Raw genomic sequence first — 24,628 nt, 5'->3', positions numbered from 1 at the left:
TAATTTTATATGATAATTTTAGTCATTTTAATACTAGACCGGTGTGGTTCAATGGTTGAGTGTCAACCTAAGAATCAGGAGGTCATGGTTCCATAAGGTCAGGGCTACATCCCCAGTAAGGGGGTGTGCAAGAGGCAGATGATAGATCGATGATTCTCTCTTATCATTGATGTTTCTCTTTCTCCCTCTCCCTTCCTCTCTGAAATCAATAAAAATTACAAATTTTTAAAAGAACAGGCATTGTAAGCTTGTATTTAGAAAAAAGCAGATATAAGAGGTGTAAAATATTCTATAAGCATAATCTAGAAGCATCACATAATTTGTAAGCCTAGATTTAACAAACATATGAATAGATTCATAACCTATATTGCATTATAAATTTGCTATTTCTACTTGAAGATAATTTACTATTTTTTTTATAATTTGCCTTTTACTAATACTGTTTTCAGTAGATGTTGAGAGTTTTAAGCAGTGTGGATTTAAATGTATTTAATGATCTATATTATTAAGTCAATAAGATAGGTATTGCCATGCAAAGAAATAGCTGATGTATACACAGCATACTTGCAAATTAAAAGAAGGCTTGTTTGGTGCTTATTGTGCACACACGATTTGTTCATTTTAGTACAATTTCAGTATAATGTGAGTAACGTGTTGAAATTGCTGTGGTCTGTGTTGTTTCTAATTAATTCATACTGCTTTCTACAAATGTCAGAAATTTCATTGTACAAATGTCTGCTTAAAAAACCTTAACAAATTTATTTTTGTATGATTACTTTTTATCTCATTAAGCCTGGTTATTCTGTTTCTTGTCCTTGTTCTTTTATTTCAGGAAATTGCAAGAATTGAATAAATCGTCTGAGGGAACACTTTAAACCTTTTCTCAAAAGAATTACATCATTTAACTTCTGTATTTTAATAATTTTTTCAATTATATATGGAATGTAATGTCAGATGTAGCATGACATAAAAAGATCTAGTTAGATCACTTACTATTTGTGGCCTTAACCAAAAACTGGTCACATAACTTTTCCTAAGCTTATTTTCCTCATCTGTAAAACAAGATGATAATACCTCTCTTACAGGTGGCTGTGAGAATTAAATGAGTTGATGAATATAAAGCTTTGTAATGCTGCTCATCCTATATAATAAAAGGCTAATATGCAAATCGACCGAACAGCAGAACAACTCGTCACTATGATGCTCACTGACCACCACAGGGAGACAGTCAATGCAGCAGCTGCCCCCTGGTGGTCATTGTGCTCCCACAGGGGGAGCTCCCCTCAGCCAGAAGCAGGGCTCACAGCTGGCGAGCACAGTGGTGGTGGCGGGAGCCTTTCCCACCTCCATGCAGCACTAAGAATGTCCGACTGCCGGCATAAGCTCGCCCCCCCCCCCCCGTGCATGAATTTTGTACACTGAGCCTCTAGTTATAATGTAATAGTTGTGATTATATGTTTTATTGTAATGGTACTCATTACATTATTCTAAGCTTATTAGAAGGACCCTAACTGCTTCTTCACCACTGTAGCTCTTAGGGCCATGCACAGTGCCAGGCACATGATAAGGGACCAGGAAATACTCACTCTGGTAGATAAAACAGGAATTGACCACAGATTGCTTCTGTTGGGCCATAAGCCTCAACCTAGCTTCTCTTTTTAAATTTATAGTTAAAAATTTATGCAAATACTCCATTCCTTGTAAGTCTGTCAACGCAACATTTCTGCAAAAGTTAAAAACAAATGCTACACTGTCCTTTGGGTTTTAAAGTCACGGGGAACTTATCAGGTACTTTTAGAATGTCTGTCTTTTCAAAACCTTTCCTGTGGAAGCAGCCAACATTGAGTTCATGTGCAGCCGACGTTTGAAGTTGGAAACTTTGAAGTCATTGAATTGAAACCTTTTGGAGGAAAACATTAGTATCAGTGGTAGATTTTGTGAGTTCCTCCCTCTTAAAAACATAGCAGTGGCCGCCTGTCATGGCTCAGAGGTTGGGCACCGGTAGCAGTTATTTACTTCCTTATGGAAATGAGCTCATGTTCATAAAGAATGAAATAATTTATCAGTGATCATAGCTGCCTTACGCTGTGTGGTCATGAGCGAGCCCCTCAGCTTCCCTCACATCATGTGCTCATCTATAACCAGTGAGATAAGTTCCCATCACAAAAACACTGTGGCCCCTTGTGACGTGTGTGTACTTCAGTACTTCGAAGTGATGTACACAGGAGCATATAGTGCTTGCCGCAGTTCTTGTACCGTGGACCCCTTTGGCCATCTGCGGAATCTACAGAGCTCTTCTCAGGATAATCTTCCTAAGTCGTAAACGTGGAATTGCAAAGAAATGCAATTATATTGAAATACTGGATAGTTATCCAAACACCACTGAAGCGGTATAGTTACATCCAAGGGGTTCCGGATTACAAGAAGGTGCAGGCCAGGCTGTGGGACCACAGTGGTGCACGAATTCGTGCACCAGGCCTCTAGTAGTAATATGGTTCTTTGTTAAAATACCAAAGTGAACATCATTGCTGAGTTTAATGACTGCAGTAATTTTGAAGTAGTGATGACTAAATGTTTTGAGTTACCTGTAGCAACTATAATGTGATTTCTGTTGGTGTCAGAAATTGCCAGTGTTGCCACTACTACTATTGTTTGCTGCTTGTATTTTTAATTGAAAATCCTAAGCTTCTGTTAAAAGTTAGTGAAAATAAAGTCATGCTTTTTCTCATCCGAGTGTATTTTAAACAAACGTATCACTACTTCAGGGGTTTAATGTATATTTTTCAAAATAACAACCTGAGATTGTATGGAATTTGGTTTTATTCATTTAATTTTTTTTAACACTCATTTTTTTAAAATTTTTTTATTGATTTCAGGGAGGAAGGGAGAGGGAGAGAGAGATAGAAACATCAATGATGAGAGAGAATCATGGTTCGGCTGCCTCCTGCACGCTGGGGACCAAGCCCGCAACCTGGGCAAGTGCCCTGACTGGGAATCGAACTGTGACCTCCTGGTTCATAGGTCAATGCTCAACCACTGAGTCACACCAACTGGGGCTTATTCACTTGTTTTAAAAAATTAAAGTTTAATATTCTGAACATCAAAATAGTTAACACTTCTGGAGAACCTTGTCCTTCCTGCTCTTCACCTCTAGGGGACAGCATTTGCTTAACATTGCCCCAGAAGGTACACAGGTGTAGATGTACAACCGACATCACTGGTTCCATCATAAGTGATGTTTCTAGATTGGTTATGGAAAAGGGATGAAACTTCTTTTTACATTGTTCCAGGATCAGCCAAGACCTCGCTCTCATTGCTCGGGAAATCAACGACGTAGCCGGCGAGATAGACTCGGTGACGTCCTCAGGCACTGCCCCTAGTACCACAGTAAGCACTGCCGCCACCACCCCTGGCTCTGCCATAGACACTAGAGAAGAGGTAGGAGAGCCTCATGGAGAAATGCATAAGGTTCTTTCTTTTCTTTATTTCTTTTGCTTTTAGCTTTTTGCTCAGTTTCTTTTACTTACGTCCGCCCGCCCTGTTTGCACGAAGCTCTGCAATTTCCACCCTCGCTCTAACAGATTGCTTCTATGTGTGTGTGACAACACGAGTGAAGACTAACACTTGTCTACGACTAATATGGACATGAAGATGTGATGTTATTTACAATAAGTACTTTACTAATTATTGGTGCATAGTTTCACTTAAAATATGAATATAAATGGTATGTGAAAAGCAAGCCAGAATTTGATGAATTGCTGTATAAAGTTTCTGTAAAATTTGGCTATGAAAATACTTCAATTAAAAAGGTATTTTCACAGCTAATGAATTAGGAGATTGCTCTAATGGCAAGGAAAGAAAAATTCTAGTTTCACTTATACTCACGAACATATATACACACAAGACCCTTTGAAAATTTACATGTGTGTATATATATTAGTATGTGTATACATATATACACATATATATGTTCGTACACACACACACACACTCACTCACACACAAATACATATATACATTTTTAGTCTTGAAACTTTCTGGTAACTGTGAAATGTACACAAGCTATTGTCCTTCCTGCTTGCCACCTCTAGAGGGCAGCATTTGCTTAGCATTGTTCCAGAAGGTACCTTTAACACAATGTAAAATTGATGGTACTCTGGTCATATTGGCTATCTTGATTTGGTGCAGAAACACAAGCAAAAGATTGGCACTTGAAAGAATGGATTAAAGTTTTATTAGGACAAAGCCACACTCATTGTTTAACGATATCAGAATCCAGTAGTCGGAGACTGGATGGCCTCAAACTAAAATATTTATTCCCTGGCCCTTTACAGAAAGATGTTTGCCAGCCTCCAATATTGATGATCCCACATCCTTAATTTATGAAATAATGTTCCCAATATTAAACAAAAATGGTTAGCCTTTAGGACAAGTTTAAATCTGGTAAACGATGCTAATAATACTGTCTTTGGTTGCTTCTTGTCACATTCCTTTTATAGTCTGATTCTTTAATGGTCACTTTTTGGTTGTTTCCCTCTCCTTTTTGTGTTGCCTAATTTGGTAAACGGTGCTTCATCAGTCTGTGTAGTTTTGTTACCATGTTGATCAACTGTATATGTATATGAAATGATCCTTTTTTGGTAAAAAACAGAAGAATCTTCTTGGTGGCAAGACATACACAATTTTTTCAGTACATTTAAAATAATAAAGATAATATTTTCTCAGCTGTCTAACTAAGTCTTATCTAACATGATGATTCATTCAGACCCAGTAAAATTATTCATACATTTCATTGAATAGATGTTCATTTTTCTTTTTTATTTCTGAATACTGTATTAGAATATATTCCTTCTTCAGTAAACCTGAGCTACTTTGTATTGTAAGTGTATAATTTGAACTGTAGGTGGCAGTATTTCCTTTTTGTTAGACTGCGTAATTTCTGTAGCATTGCTAAAAATTTATTTGATTAAGACCAAAATACTTATTTTGTAGATTTAAAATTTTTTCCTTTTGTAAATTTAATTGGAACTTGCAATTTATGCATCTGTGAAGAAATTTAGCACCTGGATTTGGGGAGGAAAAAAAAAAAGGAAAAACCAAGATAGGAAATTAAAGAAACAGAACCATTATTTTATAATACACTGGTAAGGCAATGTGGGTAATATGAACTCCTTGTCCATCTATTATACATGGCTCGGCTTTTTCAACTTACCATCTGTTTTCCATTTGGGGGAAATCTTGTCCATGGAAGAATCAAATTGCTAATAGCTCTATATTTTGGATTTTGAAAATAAAACCTATGTAGATGAACATCTGTTTTATTATAAAAGACACCGTTGGAGTGCTTATGAAAAGAGAGAGTAATTGGTTTATTGAAGATACCATGCTTCTCTTACTGCCTGAGAATGAAATAACTTCTGTCTAATCATAACAAATGATAATGCCAATATCTGTGCTTTTCCAAATTATTCTCATAAGGGTTTGCTCTTGTCCTATTAGTTGGTCGATCGAGTTTTTGATGAAAGCCTCAACTTCCGAAAGATCCCCCCGCTGGTTAATTCTAAAACACCGGAAGGGAACAACTGTCGGGCTAACGATTCGAGGCCTCAACCGCCAGAGCTTCCCGATCACTTAACCATCACGAGGCGGAGGACCTGGAGCAGAGAGGAGGTACGTAAACCATCGGCATCAGCTAGCGGCAGAGAGGGATGTCCATCTGGGGGGGAGGAGGAACTGTTCCATAACGAGGCTGCAGAAAGTGCTTGCCTTTTTTATTTTTTAATATATTTTTATTGATTTTTAGAGAGGGAGAGAGAGAGAGAAACATCAAGATGAGAATCACTGATCAGCTGCCTCCTGCATGCCCCCTACTGAGGATCAAGCCTGCAAACGGGCATGTGCTCTGACAGGGAATTGAACGGTGATGTCCTGGTTCACAGGTCAACGCTCAACCACTGAGCCACCCCAGCCAGGCAAAGTATCTGTCTTTAGGGATAGAATGAATTTTCATCTTGACATCACCTCATATACAAACAACTCCCAATGAATTAAGCTTTAAAGGGTGAAAGCCAGACTCTAATAAAACTTTTAGTAAAAAAGATATTAAGTATCTTTCGACATGCATTATAGAATGATTTTTTTAAAAGACACAAAAAGTTTTGACTTTAAGACATTGATAAACTTGAGTATATTAAACATGCTGCTGACAAAGGATTAGTATCTGTAATATATAAAGAACCTTACCAATCAGTTAAAAAGACAAAATAATCCAATAGAAAAATCTGTTTCAAAACCAAACATGGACAGTATTTCACTGAAAGGAAAACACCCAAGAGCTGATGCGCAGAACGGTCCAGCTCCCAGCGAGGGGGCAGGTAGGAGGAGAATGTAGAAAGAGGCCGTTGACAAGAAGGGTTTGATCCTATGTTGGCATTGGTGGATCCCTAGGTTGAAGGATTAGGAGCTAAAAGCTAGTATACATGAACATGTGTGTTTGCAGTAGCACGGAGTAGCGAAAAACTACCTCTGAAGGCCCAGCTGGTGTGGCTCAGTGGTTGAGCATCGATCTGTGAACCAGGAGGTCACGGTTCGATTCCAGGTCAGGGTGCATGCCCCAGTTGTGGTCTCAATCCCCAGTATGGGGTGTGCAGGAGGCAGCCAAACAGTGATTCTCTCTCATCATTGATGTCTCTATCTCTCTCCCTCTGATGGAAAAGCATATGGCTAGCTCCTTAGGCACAGTTGCAGAATGCGACGTGGTCCTGGCCTGGCCTGATAATTATTTGTTGTTCTCGGACCTGTTCTCTGATCTTATCTAGAGTCATTCTGCCCTAAGGTCCAGGAAGATAAATTCGTCTGAATGTAATTAAACTATCTGGAAGAAGTTATATTCTTAGAGAATGGAAGCATCTAGGTTGATAGTTATCTCCAGGTTACTATCAGAAAATCTTCAATATACTGTGACAATGAGCTACCCTTTATGGGGTAGAAAACAGAGATATCCTGTTTTAATCTCTCCTCAGCCTACCTTGCCGTTTCTCACTTCATCCTAATCTATGTGTCTTCCACTCTTCGGATTGGATTCCTCAAGGCTCACCAATGCCACTGCTTCTGGAGCCTTCCATTGCCCGTTGTTGCTTTTCCTATTCTAATTAACCCTTTATTCCCCTAAATTCAAGTCCCTGTCATTCTCCGGAACTACTTTTCCTGATGCCTTATTCCTGCCACCCTCACAGAAATCCTTCTCATTCCAACATTAGGCACTTGCTTACGTTCTTGCATAATAGCTGTATTTCCTTTATATTATTTTACATAGATCTCTAACATCCTAAGCCACATGTGACTTTCTGGTTTTCTTAGAGTCCAGGTGCAGTTCTCAGCCCAAGGAGCTGATTTCAAAACCCACCACTAAGCCCCCAGTTTAGTGCTTTTCCTAGGTTCTGCACTAGCTGGGCCTCTGTCACCTGCTGCTGGCAAGTGCTATTCCCGTGCAGCCACACCCACTGGCCTGTGCAGTGAGAACTCAGTAGTGACAGAAACCCTTGCCCCAGTCTTCACTCTCTGGCCCTTTGCAGAAGTTTGTTGACTTCTGGTTTTTAGTTTGTTGTTGTTGTTGTTTTAATATATTTTTATTGATTTCAAAGAGGAAGGAAGTGGGGGGGGGGGGATAGACATGTCAATGATGAGAATCATTGATTGGCTGCCTCCTGCATGCCTCGCACCCTCGATGGAGCCCACAACCTAGGCATGTGCCCTGACCGGGAATCAAACTGTGACCTCCTGGTTCAGAGGTCGACACTCAACCACTAAGCCACACCAATCGGGCCTGACCTCTGGTTTTTCCCATGAATTTCATCTGGGAAAGTACCAACCACCATTAGAAAAACTTACATTTTGGGCAGATTTTTAAAATGTGTGTGTCCCACTAGACTCTGCCCTGGAGAACAAGAATTAATAATCTTCATCATCTCTATAGTCATATGATTTGATGACAGAATAGCTAGTAAATATAGTATTCTCAATTCTTGATGCTTTCCCTTTTATGGTAATTTCATTGGTGGCAAGAGAGACAGGATCATGCTAGTAATTGATGGTAGGATAACGGATTGATGTCTGAAAGGGATATGATCCAAACAATAGGTCAACTTTACAAGTCAGTTAATAAAAAGGAACCTCTTTGCTAATATTTCTTTCTCTTTTAATGTGGTCATGCATTACACTAATTACATTCTGCCTCGGTCTTTGATTATTGGCAAATTAAAGGCCCCTAAACACTGTGAGCTGTGCTTGCTGATGAGTCAGAGCTGAGGGGATGTGTAAACTCTGCTTTCTCTCCGCTGTCAGGTCATGGGAGATAATTTGCTGCTCTCGTCCGTCTTCCAGTTCTCCAGGAAGATCCGGCAGTCTATTGACAAAACAGCTGGGAAGATCAGGTACTGTTGTCCTACTGGACCTCCTTGCTTTTATTAGTAACAGTTGCCTGTTCCACATTTTAAAAAAATACATATTTTTATTTATTTCATTGAGGAAGGGAGAAAGAGAGAGAGATAGAAACATCAATAATGAGAGAGAATCGTTGATTGACTGCCTCCTACACACCCCCTATTGGGGATGGAGCCCGAAACTCGGGCATGTGCCCTGACTGGGAATTGAACTGTAACCTCCTGGTTCATAGGTGGATGCTCACCACTGAGCTATGCTGGCCGGCCTGTTAGCACCGCGCCTAGGAACTGGTGAAGCCAGTGGCAATGACTCTTATTCTGCCTCCACCATGACCCTTGCTTTTTATTATAGATAGAAGTAATAGCCGAGAGCGAGATGAGCAGCATGAAGGGGACAAAAAGAGAATTAAATGTCTTTTATCATTAAAAGTGAATAGCTATACCACTCAGTTTAATTTTATTAGTTACCAGAAACAATTTCCCACATTATAATGGTGTTTTAAAATAACAGACTTTTGAGACTTCTATCTTAAGACCTCAAACTTTCCTCTAGTTTTATCTTCCTCGTCCATTAAGGGGATAGTGTGTGTACTATTTAAAGACGCAGAAAATGTATGTAAAAAGGCTTTAGGTCCTGGCAAAATTCACTGACTCGCCAGCACCATGTGGCTAAGCCCAGACTTCCTATATATCACAAGTCCATTATCACTCTACATTGCTCCATGAAATAGTCATTGTTTTCTGTCTTCCCACCGGTCCTAATGCTGTTAAGACTGTTTTGCAATGCACAGGATAATTTAACTGTGCAATAATAGCCTGGTCATTAGGATAACAGCTCTTAGATGTCTGGCAAGGAGGTTTATTTTGGAGGTTTAGAAAACTCAACAGTCGATCAGAATGTTCTTGTATCAGATTCTAGAACCATTAGTGCCTTTTGAAGCATGGTTATGTGTAAATGTTGACTTGATAATGATGGATTTCTTGTTTTCAAATGAGCTGAATCTGGTTTATTGATCTTTGAAGAAATGCAAATAAGAAATGTACTTACTTGCACAGTGTTGATTCTTATATAAGGCAGTTAAACTAGATTTCCAGGCTCGGTGAAGAAATTTACAAAGAACGGAAGGATGCCTCGTAATTGCATCTCTGAATCTGCTGAGTCATGTCTCAGATCCAGAGTCCTGGGGGAGGAGGATTCCATTCCACCTTTGAGTGGCAAATCAGAATTTTGTGGTACTTTATAAATGAGCATATTTGAGTTTAGTTTCTAAAAATAATTATCTTTACTGACGATTGTTTTATCAAAAGGAAGATTTGTAAAGAAAAACACAGTAAGCACATCAATTTTTAGTCTTTAAAATAATGTTCACACTTTGCTCAACCAATGGGATTCCTTTTCCTGTAGGAAGAGGTCTTAGGAGACAATTATTCATACCTACTTCAACCTATTTTTATCTTAATTTCTTCTTTGTTTATATTACGTATGTTCCCTCTAAGCCAAGTTGTATTTTCTTATAACTGATGGTTAATTATAAATATCAGATACAATTTGGAGTGTTATATCATCTACATTTGTTTTATATTTAGTTTTCAATAAAGAATGAGGTAAATACAAGAGTTTACGTGTATATTCTTAACCACTCAGTTACTTTCTTAATTCAGATCTCTCACATAAATGAGTTCATTAGCAATATTGGCTCAAGATTTAATTCACAGTTACATAATACTTAGTTGGTTCTTTATCCTTGTGTTGGCTTGAAGAAAGGTTTTGTTTTTGTATTGTTAAAATGTGATAGGCTTCTACTATGAAAATTAAATTGCTTCTGTTTTTTTTATTTATAGAATATTATTTAAAGATAAAGATCGGAATTGGGATGAAATAGAAAGCAAGCTAAGAGCTGAAAGTGAAGTTCCCATTGTGAAAACCTCAAGCATGGTACTAACTTTTCTGAACTATTAAAACATTTTCATAGCAGTGTTTTATTTTAAGGGAATGATATGCTTAGTTTTGAGCTTTTTGTTAATATACCTTTTTGAAGGAAAATGTAAATGCACATTTTAGTAATTTTATGCCTTAAACCAATTCTCATAGGAGTTTAAGATATTGATTACTTCAAAGTTGTAAAGCAAGCATGTCAAACTCAAAGGCTAACACAGGCCAAAGAAACAAGGATAGAGGATATGGAGGGAGGAACTTGTATGTTTCTTACTATTATTGCATTCGTGTTCTTATGATAATCATCCTATATAATAAAAGACTAATATGCAAATTGTCCCCTTGGGAGTTGGACTGCTCGCTATGACATGCACCAACCACCAGAAGGCAACATGGAATAAAGGAAGGCCCGGATCAGCTCTGTTCGCAGGCCAGGCCTAGGGGACCCTACCTGTGCATGAATTTTGTGCACTGGGCTTCTAGTATTTCATAAGTAAGCATTTTGAAAATAAGTTAACATGGCTCACTTCCATTTGCTTAATAAATTGCATTTCTCCTCCTCATGAATTTCTATACACTTTTCTTGACCAGAGAGTCATCCTAAAACCGCTCCCAGTTGGAAGCTTATACATTTTCCCAAAGAAAATCAAATCCTTAGGCTCTTTTCTAAAGGTGTTCGAGGTTGATCAATATCAGTTTTTCAACATCTGTTCTTAATTTTGAACTTCTCATTCTCTATCATTTCATTGAAAGAAATAATTTTATTTTAAAATTAATTTAAAAGTTTTAAAATTTGAAGCATGTTTACTGGATAGCCTATTTATTTTATATCTTGTTGCTACAAATGTAGTATCATGCGGATAATGTTAAGTGTTCCAAATAAGATGAGTCTGAGAGGAACTGCCTATCAAATAAAAATGTTTTTCGTAAAGTGAGGTCATTTTTTTCATTTTTTTTTTTTCCTACAGGAGATTTCTTCCATCTTACAGGAGCTGAAAAGAGTTGAAAAACAGCTTCAAGGTAAATTTACTACTGAATGAAGTAGAAAGAGTTAACAGTTTAAGACAGTGCATGTTAAGTGGTATTTCTTAGAATATTCTTACTATTAGAACATTATTTGATTAAATGTTATGGCATGGATAAAAATATAAATTTGAACATATCCAAATTACTTATAAAAAGGAAGTTCAAAGCCCATTATAAATAATTAAAAAGACATGAGGTTCAATCTTGAGCATATTGCTAAATGTTATAAATGAATTTATAGTATTATATCTATTACTTACTATATGCAATACTAATATGTGAAAAAGTAAATAAAATAATGTGTTAAAATATGCATATGCAGCTTAAAATGCTTATTGCAGAATTATTTATTTGGTTTGACAATTCTTAAGTTATATTTGTGGTATAATCCAAATGAACTAGTAGCACAGAAGATAATTGTGTGATGAGCAACAAGAAATGAATGCATCATGTTGACCACAGGGGCCGGAAGAGAGCGAAGAGGCTCAATTTGCTTTGAGAACTTTGACAGGGACGTGCACTGGTGTGTGTCAGATCTTAATCATGCATTGATGCCTGTGTAGGTCTGACCCAGGAATCCCAGAGGTACAACAGGCCGATTTCAGAGTGGACTGCTAATTCTACTCAGTTCTTATTGCTTGAATTATCGTAGACATGATACATTACCTAAGTGATTCTCAGACTTGATTCTCCCTCAACACACCTGAGGGTGTGGACATACCCATGAGTCAAAGTGGTTGCTCACGTAATGAGTGTTCGCTGGTGAAATGGGGTGTATTTTAGAAAGGGTCTCTTAAGTGATTCTTAAGTCTATGATGCTTCCTTCTCCTAACTCTCTACTCTGTCCAATGCCAAGTTGAAAATCACTGACTACGATTTCTCCTCGTCCCCGCAAAGATCTTTTGGATTGATAGCTGGTTTACCTGGCCCCTCCCATGGAGGAGGCAGGTCTGTTTGGCTTGCTGGGGCTGCCATAGGCTATTAGTATCTAGGCAACGAGGGGATGTCTCCATGGCACTGTACACATCCACACTTGCACATGGCTGATGTCCTGGCACTCACACCAGCACGTGTGACAACATGTATGTCAGTTTCCCCAACCCTATCAGTAGCAACTGACCCCCAGTTACTTGAATGATATACAGTGAGGAGTGTTCCTTAAAATTATAACTTATCCTCTTGAAATAATGAAAGCAGATTTTAAAGAAATCGCTTCTGAATTCCACATTTCCGAATCCCAATCTTCCATCTGGCTCTGAAATGCCCATAAGGGAGCTACTCCAGGCGCCAGGAAAGCGTTCAGGTCTGAGTGGTCTAGATCAGGCCCAGAATGATGGAGAGGGGTTTTCAGAACAGTATAGAAAGGGCTCGCCAAATTGAAGCATCACATAAAAGCATCAACAGTCAAAATATGCCCTAGCCAGTTTGGCTCAGTAGATAGAGCATCAGTTTGCGGACTGAGGGTCCTGGGTTCTATTCCAGTCAAGGGCATGGACCTTGGTTTCAGGATCGATCACCAGTGCGGGTTGTGCAGGAGGCAGCTGATCAATGTTCCTCTCTCATCAATGTTTCTGACTATCCCTCTCCCTTCCTCTCTGTAAAAGTCAATAATATATATATATATATATGTCATAAGCAATGTTCACATCCAAACTTGACTGCATCATCAGTTGTCTTTTCCCCCCTCTTCCTCTTTCCCTCCAGCGATCAATGCCATGATTGACCCGGATGGGACCCTGGAGGCTCTGAACAACATGGGCTTTCCCAATCTCTTGCCGTCTCCCCCCAAACAGAAGTCCAGCCCCGTCAACAACCACAGCAGCCCAGGGCAGACGCCGGCCCTGTGCCCGACGGACGCGAGGGCTCTCCCCCCCGCCGCCGTCTCCAGCTCAGCCGAGTTCGAGAACACCGAGTCGGAGGCCGACTTCAGCATCCACTTCAACAGGTTCAATCCGGACGGCGAAGAGGAGGAGGTGACCGTGCCCGAGTGACCCTCGGGGAAGCTCCCGGGGAAAGACTAGGAACCGCGGAGGCTGCGGAGCATTCACTTGCACAAAACAAGACAGCTTGGTCAAGTACAATCTGGCTATCTCTGGCTTTTTCATGTTATTTATTTATTTTCTCCTCTGACGTGGCATCGCAGCCATCCTTGCAGCCACTCGGTGCGCGCGTAGGGAAAAGCACATCATGGTAATGTCGCCTTTCGTGGTTTCATGATTTTCAAACGGAACTAGATCATTGCATCCTCTCCCTTCCCCGACCTTTTGTTTTCGGTTCCTTTTTTTTTTTTTAAGCCGTGCTGTGACCTACAAGCAAACTAAATACCTACCATTTCTGACCCCCCCATGTCCTCTGTGCCAAGCTGCTCCCCGAAATGGACTTCTTCTCCATCTGTACAGATTTGTTAACACTTATATTTGCTTCTTAATAACAGGATTTATATTAGTACCCATTACCGTTGGCTACAGCGACAGCTAACTGTCCACAGCCAAACTGACCTGCACAAGTCCTTCTTGTGTTCTAGAATTTTCCAACTACCTGTGATTTACAGGATTCCGTAGCTACTCACATTGCCTTGGGGTTTACGGAGAAGAGCTGTTACGTTTGCACTAAGATTCGCTGGGAGTGGTAGGTGGACATGTCTATATGTCAGTAAGGACTAACCGCCTTTTTGTACATAGCAGACTGGCTTTGTTCTCACCCACAGCATTTTACTCCACTTGCAAAGAGATGAATTTGGCACTTTTTCAATATTCTTTTCTTTTCTTTTTAATGGAAGTAAGAGTTTATCTCTCCTTTTAGGGCAACTAATAATTAGAAAGATGAAACTAGACCCATAGTTTAGGTGGAGTATATTTTTAAAACTAAGAACATGTATATTGGTCCGGTGTTACCAAGTTTATATGAGACAGTTGGAGAAAAAAAAAAAATTCCCCTGAACCGATCATGAAGTGAAAATTGTCTTCATCAGGAGACCTGGAGAGGCAGTAGCCAGGAGGTTAGATAGTAGTTTCACTCCCAAGCAATGGCTTGCTGGTGCGTTTCCCTGTAGGACCCCTTAGAGAACCCCGTGTGTCTGTCTGACTCATCCCTAAGGACCCGTGAGAGGACATGACAAAGGCCTGGGCCTGAGTTACTAACCCGGAAGCCGATGAGAAATATCTCCTATAAACCTCTTCCTTTCTCTTTCCAGTAAGCTCCCGTTCGGATAAGTTGAAAAAGAAACCCACTATCTATGTGTTTCCAGAACACTATAATTTGGGTGAATCTAATTCATTTTTTTATTAGCAGACTTGGAGTTTCCCCTTGGACCCCCCCCGCCCAGTCTATAAAGATTAAATTAATGAAATGGTCTTTAATAGTTCAGCAATAATCCTGTGCTACATTTGTTTTAAGAAATGAACTGTGTACACTTCAGAAGCATACAGGATTTTACAAATCCTGTACCATCGGGCCACTTAATAAAGACGAAAAAAAATTTTTTTTTTGTAGAGATGTGCAAAAAAGATCTGCAGTGTAATGGATCTCCTATTTTTCTTTAATTTTTTTAAAAAAGGGTAAATGAACTGTTCTCCTAATGAAGCTAAGTTACCCGTGCTAATGAAGGAAACTGAAAAAAGGTTTTAAAAAGCATGATTGGAGAGACACAAGTGCTTTGAAAGAGTAAATGAAACATTAAAACACAGGGTCAGTCCATTTGAAGAAAAAATTCAAACATAATCGCCATTGTTCCCTTTTTTCAATTGTTTGGGTACCGAATCTGTCCACTTGGCAGTAGCAGATTAGGAGTTGTTTAGGAAAATCTCGGCGTCTGTCTACTTACATTATTGTTTAAGTGTTTACACAGTTTTGTTGAAACAGAAACATTTGGCCTTTTACTACGTTATTTTTATTTTTTATGAATACATTATTCTCCTTATTTATTTTTGTTACATTTATTACTTATGTTATTTTGTTAATGCATTTACAACTCCATTTTTAAATAAAGTGTTTCTGGAACTTTATGTGATGGTTGTATATTTCTTAGACCATCTGGATTGCTAATATTTCATCACTCTGCCAAATAACCATTTCTACCCCGTCTCCCACTCTCATTAATGGGTAGGAGGAGCTGAAGATGGCCTTATCTTCTTTCTTTTTTTTAATTAATATATTTTTATTGGTATTGGAAAGGAGGGGAGAAGAGGGAGAGATAGAAACATCAATGATGAGAATCAATAACTGTCTGCCTCCCGCATGTCCCCTACTGGGGCTGGAGCCCACAATCCCAGGCATGTGCCCTGACTGGGAATCAACCATGACCTCCTGGTTCCATAGGTGGATGCTCAAACCACTGAGCCGCACCAGCCGGGCTACCTTGATTTCTCTGGACATTTCTAAGCAAATCCTCTCAGACCAGGCCTCAGGCCGCCACATCAGATGACACCATTTGGCTGGGGATCTCTGACAGCTTCGTGTTTTATGTGCTTTTTTCAGAGATGGGCCCATGGCTGTGTCCATCATGCTGCCACAGCAGGAAACTGGCTTGGGGCCTAAGCCGAATAGAATCACAATAGAAAGCCACCGAGCAGAGTTCGAATCCTGCAGCTGAACTTGACTTTTTGCCTCAGGGAAGTGATTTCAACTCCGGCCGCTCAGGTTCTTCCTGTGTAAAACAGAGTGAGGGATTTGACTAGCTGGTCCCTGACCTGCATTTCTGCTCTAGAACACCAAAGTCAAAGAGAAAATCTTTAAAAAAAAACCAGAAAGAGAAGAGAGGATTTTTTTATTTTGTTTTGTTTTTACCAAGAAGTGCCTGAATTGTTTCAAGTTACAAAAATGTCTTAGGACATATTTCCTTCCTTTTTACATTTTTATTTTTGCTTAGAGTGTCAGTCAGTTCAAAGATTAAAATTGATCATGAATGTATGGCAAGTCTAACAAGGAGAGGACATCATCACATCTACTCATCATGTACACTCGAAGCAGATAAAAATGTAAGAACTAGCTGCTGAAACCGGTTTGGCTCAGTGGATAGAGCGTCAGCCTGCAGACTAAAGGGTCCCAGGTTCGATTCCGGTCAAGGGCATGTACCTTTGTTGTGGGCACATATCCCCAGTGGGGGGTGTGCAAGAGGCAGCTGATCAATGATTCTCTCTCATCCATGTTTCTAACTCTCTGTCCCTCTCTCTTTCTCTCTGTAAAAAATCAATAAAATATATATATATTAAAAAATGTAAGAACTAAATTTGTATGAACTTCTCTGAAACTGAACTAGCATCCCTGAAAAGAGCAAAATCCATTCAGCTTGTGCAACTATAGACACTAGGGCTTCCATCCACTATCCAGCTCCCTTCCTCTCTGTAAAAAATCAATAAAATATATTTTTAAAAAATGTATATGCAATGGAGGTCTGAATACCTAATGGAATTGCACAAGAAGATTTTAGAATTCCATTTTTCAAAGAGTTAGTTGTTTGTTTTTAATGGCTCTTTGGTCAATGACTGAGGTGTGCTGTAGGGAGTGGACTGGAAGGACTTCTCCAAGCCCCTCTTGATAATCCATCACAAGTTACTTAACATATTTGCCTAGATTGTAGCCTTCACTGACTTCCAGAATTTTCCAACGATAAGAAACGTTCCTAGAAGAGAGGCGTGAGGGATTTGGGGAGAGGAAAATAGGGAAGAAGGAAAAGTTAGTACTGATGCCTTCTCAAGTCATCCCCTCATGGGCCATGGGGGCAGGAGGGGGGGAGGGGGGGCTTGATCCCACCAGAGTCACCTAATGAGCTGGTAGACTGAGCACTGGAGGGGGAGGAGCATTCACTCTCCAGCTCTCACCTCCCATTGGTCCAGGGCTGCCCCTGGGGCATTAACGCTCTCACACATCCAGGTGATGCTGGTGTGAGTCTGGGCTGGTTCCCGCAGGTGTCCTTCTGCATTATCAAACATGGAGGGCGATGCCACTGCACAGGAGAGGGGCCCCAGGTTATCTGTTCTCCAAGGCGGTTGCTGTAGCAACGGCTGCAGTGAGAGGTGGACCGAGGGAATGCGAGGCAGGACACGGATTCTGTCCCCTGCACGTACTCAGTGCAACAACGGTGGTGGTCTGGGTTGCGAAAAATTAAAACCAGTTTAGCTCTTTTTCAATCACCAAGGAGGATGCTGGGCGAGTCCATGTCACTCAAGGAGCACACCTGCCTGTCGGGGCAGCTGACATGTCACATTGGAAATGACTACTTTTCATTCATGAAATGGTGTTATATAAAGCAGGTCATGCCGAACCCGGTTTGGCTCAGTCAGTGGATAGCGCGTCAGCCTGTGGACTGAAGGGTCCTGGGTTCGATTCCGGTCAAGGGCATGTACCTGGGTTGCGGGCACATCCCCAGTAGGGGGTGTGCAGGAGGCAGCTGATCGATGTTTCTAACTCTCTATCCCTCTCCTTTCCTCTCTGTAAAAAAATCAATAAAATATATATTAAAAAAATAAATAAATAAAGCAGGTCATGCCCGGGTTTCCCCAGAAAGCAATGAACCCATCCCAGTCTCCCTCAGGAGTGTGCCCAGACAGTGTGTGTGGAGAAGGTGCCGTTTGTTACCACATAAGAATAATAAAGACACTGGGCTTCTAGGGTAAGGTGACCAGGCGTCCCGCTTTTGGCGGGACAGTCCCGATTTTTAACAATTTGTCCCACATCCCACAGCGTTTTAAAAGAGTCGGGTCACCTTATTCCAGGGCCGTGTGTGGCTTCAGCTGCGTTATTTATCTTAATGTTCCACTTCAGATTCTCTAAGCAGCCAAGATGCACCCTCCTTGGGTTTGGAGAAAGAACAAAATAGCTGAACATACTTTTTTTTTGCCTCCTGCACCCCCTGAACATGAGTGCACGTGTGCGGTGCTATGTGGGTATGCATGCACGTGCGTGCGTGTGTGCGTGCACGTGTGCGTGCACGTGTGCGTGAGTGCGTGCGTGGGGTGCCGTGTGGGTGCACGTGCGTGCGTATGCATGAGTGTGTGTGAGTGTGTGCGTGGGGTGCGTGCACGTGCATGAGCAGGTGCAGGGCCTGCAGCTGCTGCTGCACCCTCTCCTGGGGCCTCCCTCCGTGTCGCCCACCCCTGGGTGCGGGTGTGGCTCTGGGACGAAGGGTCCTGGCCTCTGGGGGGCATCCATGCCATGGAGGCCAGATGCAGCCAGAACCAGCGAGGTCTCCCGTCCATGTCTCCTGGGCTCAAGTTCATGTCTGTGGGTTTCGCCCTGTTCGCACATAGCGTCTCTCAGGGGTCCTGCTTCTCTGATCTGCCCTCAGATCCTCTGACCAAACCACCGCAGGTGGAGGTAAGGAGTGACAGGGCAGAGGAGTGGGGAGGGGGGGGAGAAGAGAGGGGGTTTGCATTCTTCAGTGTCACAGGGCCTGAGTGAGGGCACTATGGAAGGTGGGGTCACGCTGGTTTGGACCATTTTTTTCTCCCACTTCCTGGTTCTCTGGCTGCTTTTAAAGATTTTTTTTCCCCCCTTGAAAACTGGTTTAAAGCAATTTTAAAATACCTATTTATTGATGTCAGAGAGGAAGGGAGAGGGAGAGACAGATAGAAACATCAATGATGAGAATCATGGATCGGCTGCCTCCTGCAGGACCTACTCCAGGGATGGAGCCCACAACCAGGCGTGTGTCCTGACGGGGAATCGAACTGTGACCTCCTGGTTCATAGGTGCATGCCCTACCACTGAGCCACACCGGCAAGGCCTGGTTGAAAGCGGTTTGGCTGTGCTGCGCCTTGGCACAGTCTTCTTCACGTTGTAAAGCATGATGACGTGCGTGGGTCCGTCATGGCTTCTTCATGCTTTCACAACCAAAACAAAACTCAACAACCCCTGACAAGCCGAGAAGGATGTAAGGTGGCTATTCGTGCCCCAAAACCCCAATCTGAAGTTTGGGTTTTTTTATTTCTGTTTTTACTACCGTGTTTCCCCGAAAATAAGACATCCTCCGAAAATAAGACCTACTTACAGGTTTCCTTCTGAGTGAAATATAAGGCATCCCCCCGAAAATAAGGCCCCCCTAGGCTAAACATGAGAGATTTGGTCCACTGATTCTGAAAGAAATGGAGTCATAAGAAATTCACCAGGAAATTCAGGAATTGGATTGTGATGATGATGCTCCAGAAGATGATGACATGATTGTCACTGAATAAACGAGTACATTCTTGATACTGTAGGATTCACAGTTTGTCTGGTTTGTGTTGACAACTACCGCACTACTGTACCGTATACAGGTAATAAATTTCCTTTATTTTCATTTAACAATAAATGTGTACCATATTCTTCTTCATGGAAAAATAAGACATCCCCTGAAAATAAGACCTAGCGCATCTTTGGGAGCCAAAATTAATATAAGACACTGTCTTATTTTCGGGGAAATGGGTAGGTACCCTCACAAGTCAATGTAAATGCATATTCTAAAGCATTTATAGTAATGGGGCACCGTTTTTATCCATTTTATAGAGTGACTAGAGGCCCGGTGCACGACATTCGTGCACTGGGGGGGTCCCTCAGCCTGGCCTGCGCCCTCTCACAGTCCAGGACGCCTAGATCCTTAAAGCCTGCCTGCAGGGGAGATGAGAGAGGCTCCCGTCACCACCACTGCAGTGAGCCTGTCTTCTGGCTGAGTGGTATCCCCCTGTGGGAGCGCACTGACCACCAGGGGCAGCTCCTGCATTGAGCATCTGGCCCCTGGTGGTCAGTGCGTGTCATAGCGACTGGTTGTTCCGATGTTTGGTCGATTTGCATATTAGCCTCCTATTATATTATATAGGATTGTACTATTTTCTATATGAAATTAAATTTAAAGCATGCTCCTGTACTTTTTTATTTTTTTATTGTTTAAAGTATTACATACAGTATTACATATATCTCCTCTCTTTTCCCCAATGACCTTCCCCCAGGCTCCCCTACCCCCTGTTGTATGCCCTCATCCTTCCCCCCGCCCCCCAGTGTCCTGTGTCCATTGGTTGTACTTATTTATATGCATGCATACAAGTCCTTCGGTTAAAAAAAACAAAAACAAAACACAACTGCTTTAGGCTGCCATGGAACTGTCCTTAGTGTTTGTTGGTCATGGAAGAATGCAGGTGAGGCGGTTGAGGGACAGAAGTGTGGTGAGCACAGCGAGAGAAAGAGTATTCACTCGGGATAATGAATGGGATTGGGTCCTAATGCTGAGCCCCCACGCAGGCTCAATTCAAAAGCAGGAGGGGAGCTCAAACCGGTTTGGCTCAGTGGATATTGCGTCGGTCTGTGGACTGAAAGGTCCCAGGTTCGATTCCTGTCAAGGGCACGAACCTTGGTTGGGGGTACATCCCCAGTGGGGGGGGGGGAGGGGGGGAGGGTGCAGGAGGCAGTTGATTGATGACCCTCTCTCATCGATATTTCTAACTCTCTATCTCTCTCCCTTCCTCTCTGTAAAAAATCAATAAAATATATTTTAAAAATAAAATAAAAACAGGAAGGGAGGAGGTGGGGGCTGGAAGGAGACCGGCAAAGTGGACAGGCTGGCAGAGGGAGAGCGGGGGTGGGGGAAACCCGTAATAGTGTCAACCATAAAAGTAAGAAGAAAAAAGCAGTCCGGTGCAAGCTCACGACCTAAATGTCCCTGTGACCCTTTCTCCCAAACTGTGCTTCCAGGGATGTCCCAGACACGCGTTGCAGACGTTAAAAGGGCCAAGGACTCGGTTGGTTGAGTGTAGTTCTGTGCAACCACAGGTCACCGGTTCAATTCCCAGGCAGGGCACATACCCAGGTTGTGCTTTGATCCTCAGTGGGTGGCATGCAGGCAGCAGCTGATTGATGTTTCTCTCTCCCTCTCCCTCCCTCTCTCCCTAAAAAAAATCAATAAAAACATATTCTTTTTAAATAAAATTTTTTTTAAAAAAAAAGGAGGGCCAAGGAGTTCCAGGGATAACGCCATGAGGATTAGCGGTAAAGAATCTGACAAGACCTGTTTCATTTGGGTTAATTAAACACTTTATTAAACGCAATAGCTCCCGAGGGGAGAGTGTTATCTGTGAAATGAATTTAGGAGGCTCTGATGTAGATGTTCAAATGCTTATTATAATAATTAGTGCCATTTGTAACAATCATAAGTACCATTATAATTGTTATCATCATTAGGCCCTTCCTTTAAATATGACGTGGTCCTGTTTTGTCATGATTCTCATGCTGATCTGTGGAGTAAGTATCTACGAGCCACATGTGGCTATTTAAATCAATTACAATGAAATAGAATTTAATATTCAAGTCCTCAGCCACACTAGTTACATGTAAGCGTTCAGCAGCCACCTGCTGGGAGCTATATTAGGGGAAGGGGCTGCTCTAACTTGTTTTGTTTAGCTCCGAAGTAAACACCTCATTAATGCAAATCTGCATAAATTTCCCAAACATGCGATGGTGACACTATAATCCAGATTCCTCAAACACCTTTGAAAACTTCTTTAAAATACATTTTTCTTGATTTCAGAGAGGAAGGGAGAGGGAGAGAGAGAAACATCAACGATGAGAAAGAATCATTGATCGGCTGCCTCCTGCACGCCCCCTACTGGGGATGGAGCCCACATCCCGGGCATGTGCCCTTACCGGGAATGGAACCGTGACCTCCTGGTTCCTAGGTCGACGCTCAACCGCTGAGCTACGCCAATGGGGTGAAAACTCAATTTCTCAATCTTCATAAAAGCTTTGGGAAGTACTCGGCACAATTCCTTCCTAGAGAGAAGACCTCGGGTTTTTCTTTTAAGGGGTTGTCCGTTGTTGGCTTTCACTTCATTGCTCAGTTAGTTGTTGGTAAAAGGTTCTGTGTGCCTCTGAAGATGCCATAGCAAAGCAATAAGGATACCAACCAAATCCTCACGGCTTCCTGATGGAAAGTGGGGGAGCCACATGTGTTCTGGGTGCCCTCACAGGCACCCGTACAGATGGGGGTGTGGTATTTGCGCCTGTAAGCACTACAAACCATAATTAATGTTAGACTCTCACCCAGAATGAAAAGCATTTAGTTGAGCAAAAGGAGCTGCAGCCAGGAGACACAGACTCGGGTAGCAACGTAGGCTGTATTCCTGAGACCACTGTTCATAGCAGAAGTTCCTGGTTAGGCCTACTGTGTGTAAATGACAATGCAAATGTATGCAAATTGTGCAGTTCTGATAGGACGGGCGGGTCTCAGCGCATTGGTGGGCTCAGTAGGTTGACAAGAGGGACACTGAGATTTAAGTCTGAGCTTCATCTGGTACACAGAGAATTTCTGTCAGGAAATGGTTGCTAAACTATTGTTATCTACAGAGGCTAGCTCTTTATCTATAAGGAACACTGGAAGAAAAAATGCTATGAAAGGGTACTTTTATTTATTTTTTTATCCCCTCCCCCCCTCTCCTGCCCATCAGTTTATGTTGTTCATTATATTCCACAAACGAGTGAGATCCTGTGATATTTATCTTTTTCTGCCTGGCTTATTTCACTTAGCATAATGTTCTCCATCTCCATCCATATTGTTGCAAATGGTAAGAATTCCTTCTTTTTTACCACAGCGTAGTATTCCATTGTGTGGGTGTACCACTGTTTTCTAATCCACTCATCTCTTGATGGACACCTAGGCTGTTTCCAAATCTTAGCTATGGTGAACTGTGCTGCTATGAACATAGGCATGCATATATCTTTTTGATTGATGTTTCTAGTTTCTTGGGATATATTCCTAGAAGTAGGATCACTGGGCCGAAAGGTTACTTTTAAAATGAGTTAAAATCAGGCCCTGGCTGGTGTGTCCAGTGGTTAGAGCATCAGCCCACACACCGAAAGATCTCAGGTTCAATTTCCTGTCAAAGGTGCCTCTCTCTCCCGCTCCCTCCCTCCCATCCGCTCTCAGAAAAGCAATGGGAAAATATCCTCATGTGAGGATTAAAAAGAAACAAACAAAAAAAGAGTTAAAATCAGGTTAAACTGGAACTCATGTTCTAGCATTTCCAATGCCTTAGTCTTTCCCACTGCTATTGTGTAATGTTGGGGTTGATTCAAGTCTAAAAAAAATAAGAAAATATTCTGTTCTGTTTCAATTCCATTGTGGTGAAAATGAGATAAATCCAGTTGAACTAGGATAATAGGATTATAATAATAGAATTGCTCTTTTGAGCATTTCGTTGGTACAGGGATTCAACCTTACCTGCAAAGGCTCCCAAAACTAAAAATATCCTCTGAATGGAAACAAAGGGCACACGTCTTGGAAGGAATTTCAGTCCCTGTGACATCTGTAGGCATAGTAACCTCAGACAATGGGAGACACAACAGAAATAATGCTCAGCATCCAATAGCAAGGGGGTAATTTTAACAACACAATGGCATAGAAATCGTGATCATTAGACACCTGCAGAATAAAACACAGCATGTAAGTAATACAGTTTTCTAAAAAGTGTTGTCCTGGAGCGACCAAACCCTAACATTTGCAAAGGCGTTGCATATAAATGGATAAATGGAGTGAATGGCCTTGGCCAGTGTGACTCTGTGTTTGAGCATTGATCTATGAACCAGGAGGTCACAGTTTGATTCCCAGTCAGGGCACATGGAGTACTTTGAACTAAGCCCTCAGTGAGTTTCCTTCATGTTGTTGTTGTCAGCCAACCGTTCCAGATTAAGTTAATTTGGGTCTTGGTTTTTATTAAGAACCTTAGCCTTGTGTGTGCTTTCCCCCAACAATTTGCTACTGGTATAAATTTCACGTATATGTGATCTCTGTCTCTTTCCAGAGAGAGGCAGTATAGCATTGTGACGAAAATCTGACTTTAGACTAGATAGAGTTAGGTTTGAATTACTAACCTGCGCTTCCATTTCTTCATCTATAGCATAATAGCTGAAGAAAATGGTGTGAGTAATATATCATACACATGTAAAAACTCAGTTTATTTTCTAGTTATAAGCTTTGCTATATAATTTTATGTATGTGTATCAGGACCTTTACATATTTTCTTTGTTGTATTCTTCTGTATTCGAAGGAACCACAGAGCTAAAGCTGGCCCTCTTATATTCTTTATCATGAGACTAAAAAGTCTCAACATCATTTTTTTCTATAAATGAATTTCCTGAGCTTTTAGCTTCATGACGTCTTTAAAAAATATATATTTCATTGATTTCAGAGAGGAAGGGAAAGGGAGAGAGATAGAAACATCACTGATGAAAGAGAATCATCGACCAGCTGCCTTCTGCACACCTC

At 41.3% G+C, this 24,628-nt stretch overlaps 1 protein-coding gene across 9 annotated transcripts in view; it reads left to right on the top strand.

Moving 5' to 3' along the window:
* Positions 1-15,105, top strand: part of CEP170 (centrosomal protein 170) — an 88,403-nt gene extending 73,298 nt beyond the window's left edge. For 6 of the 9 annotated variants that reach the window (XM_036453502.2, XM_036453499.2, XM_036453498.2 and 3 more), the window contains 6 exons: positions 3,291-3,468; positions 5,500-5,670; positions 8,344-8,432; positions 10,284-10,377; positions 11,346-11,397; positions 13,108-15,105. In XM_036453502.2, coding sequence (XP_036309395.1) covers positions 3,291-3,468; positions 5,500-5,670; positions 8,344-8,432; positions 10,284-10,377; positions 11,346-11,397; positions 13,108-13,394 — 871 coding nt within the window. In that variant the 3' untranslated portion in view covers positions 13,395-15,105. The remainder of the gene's footprint in view (positions 1-3,290; positions 3,469-5,499; positions 5,671-8,343; positions 8,433-10,283; positions 10,378-11,345; positions 11,398-13,107) is intronic. The other 3 variants (XM_036453500.2, XM_036453496.2, XM_036453497.2) reach the window with 2 other exon arrangements.
* Positions 15,106-24,628: the final 9,523 nt, after the last annotated feature.

Source organism: Pipistrellus kuhlii, unplaced genomic scaffold (assembly GCF_014108245.1).
Source record: "Pipistrellus kuhlii isolate mPipKuh1 unplaced genomic scaffold, mPipKuh1.p scaffold_m20_p_25, whole genome shotgun sequence".
Classification (NCBI taxonomy): Eukaryota; Metazoa; Chordata; class Mammalia; order Chiroptera; family Vespertilionidae; genus Pipistrellus; species Pipistrellus kuhlii.
Note: the sequence above shows the minus strand (reverse complement) of the source record. Positions and strands in the feature narration are given on the sequence as shown.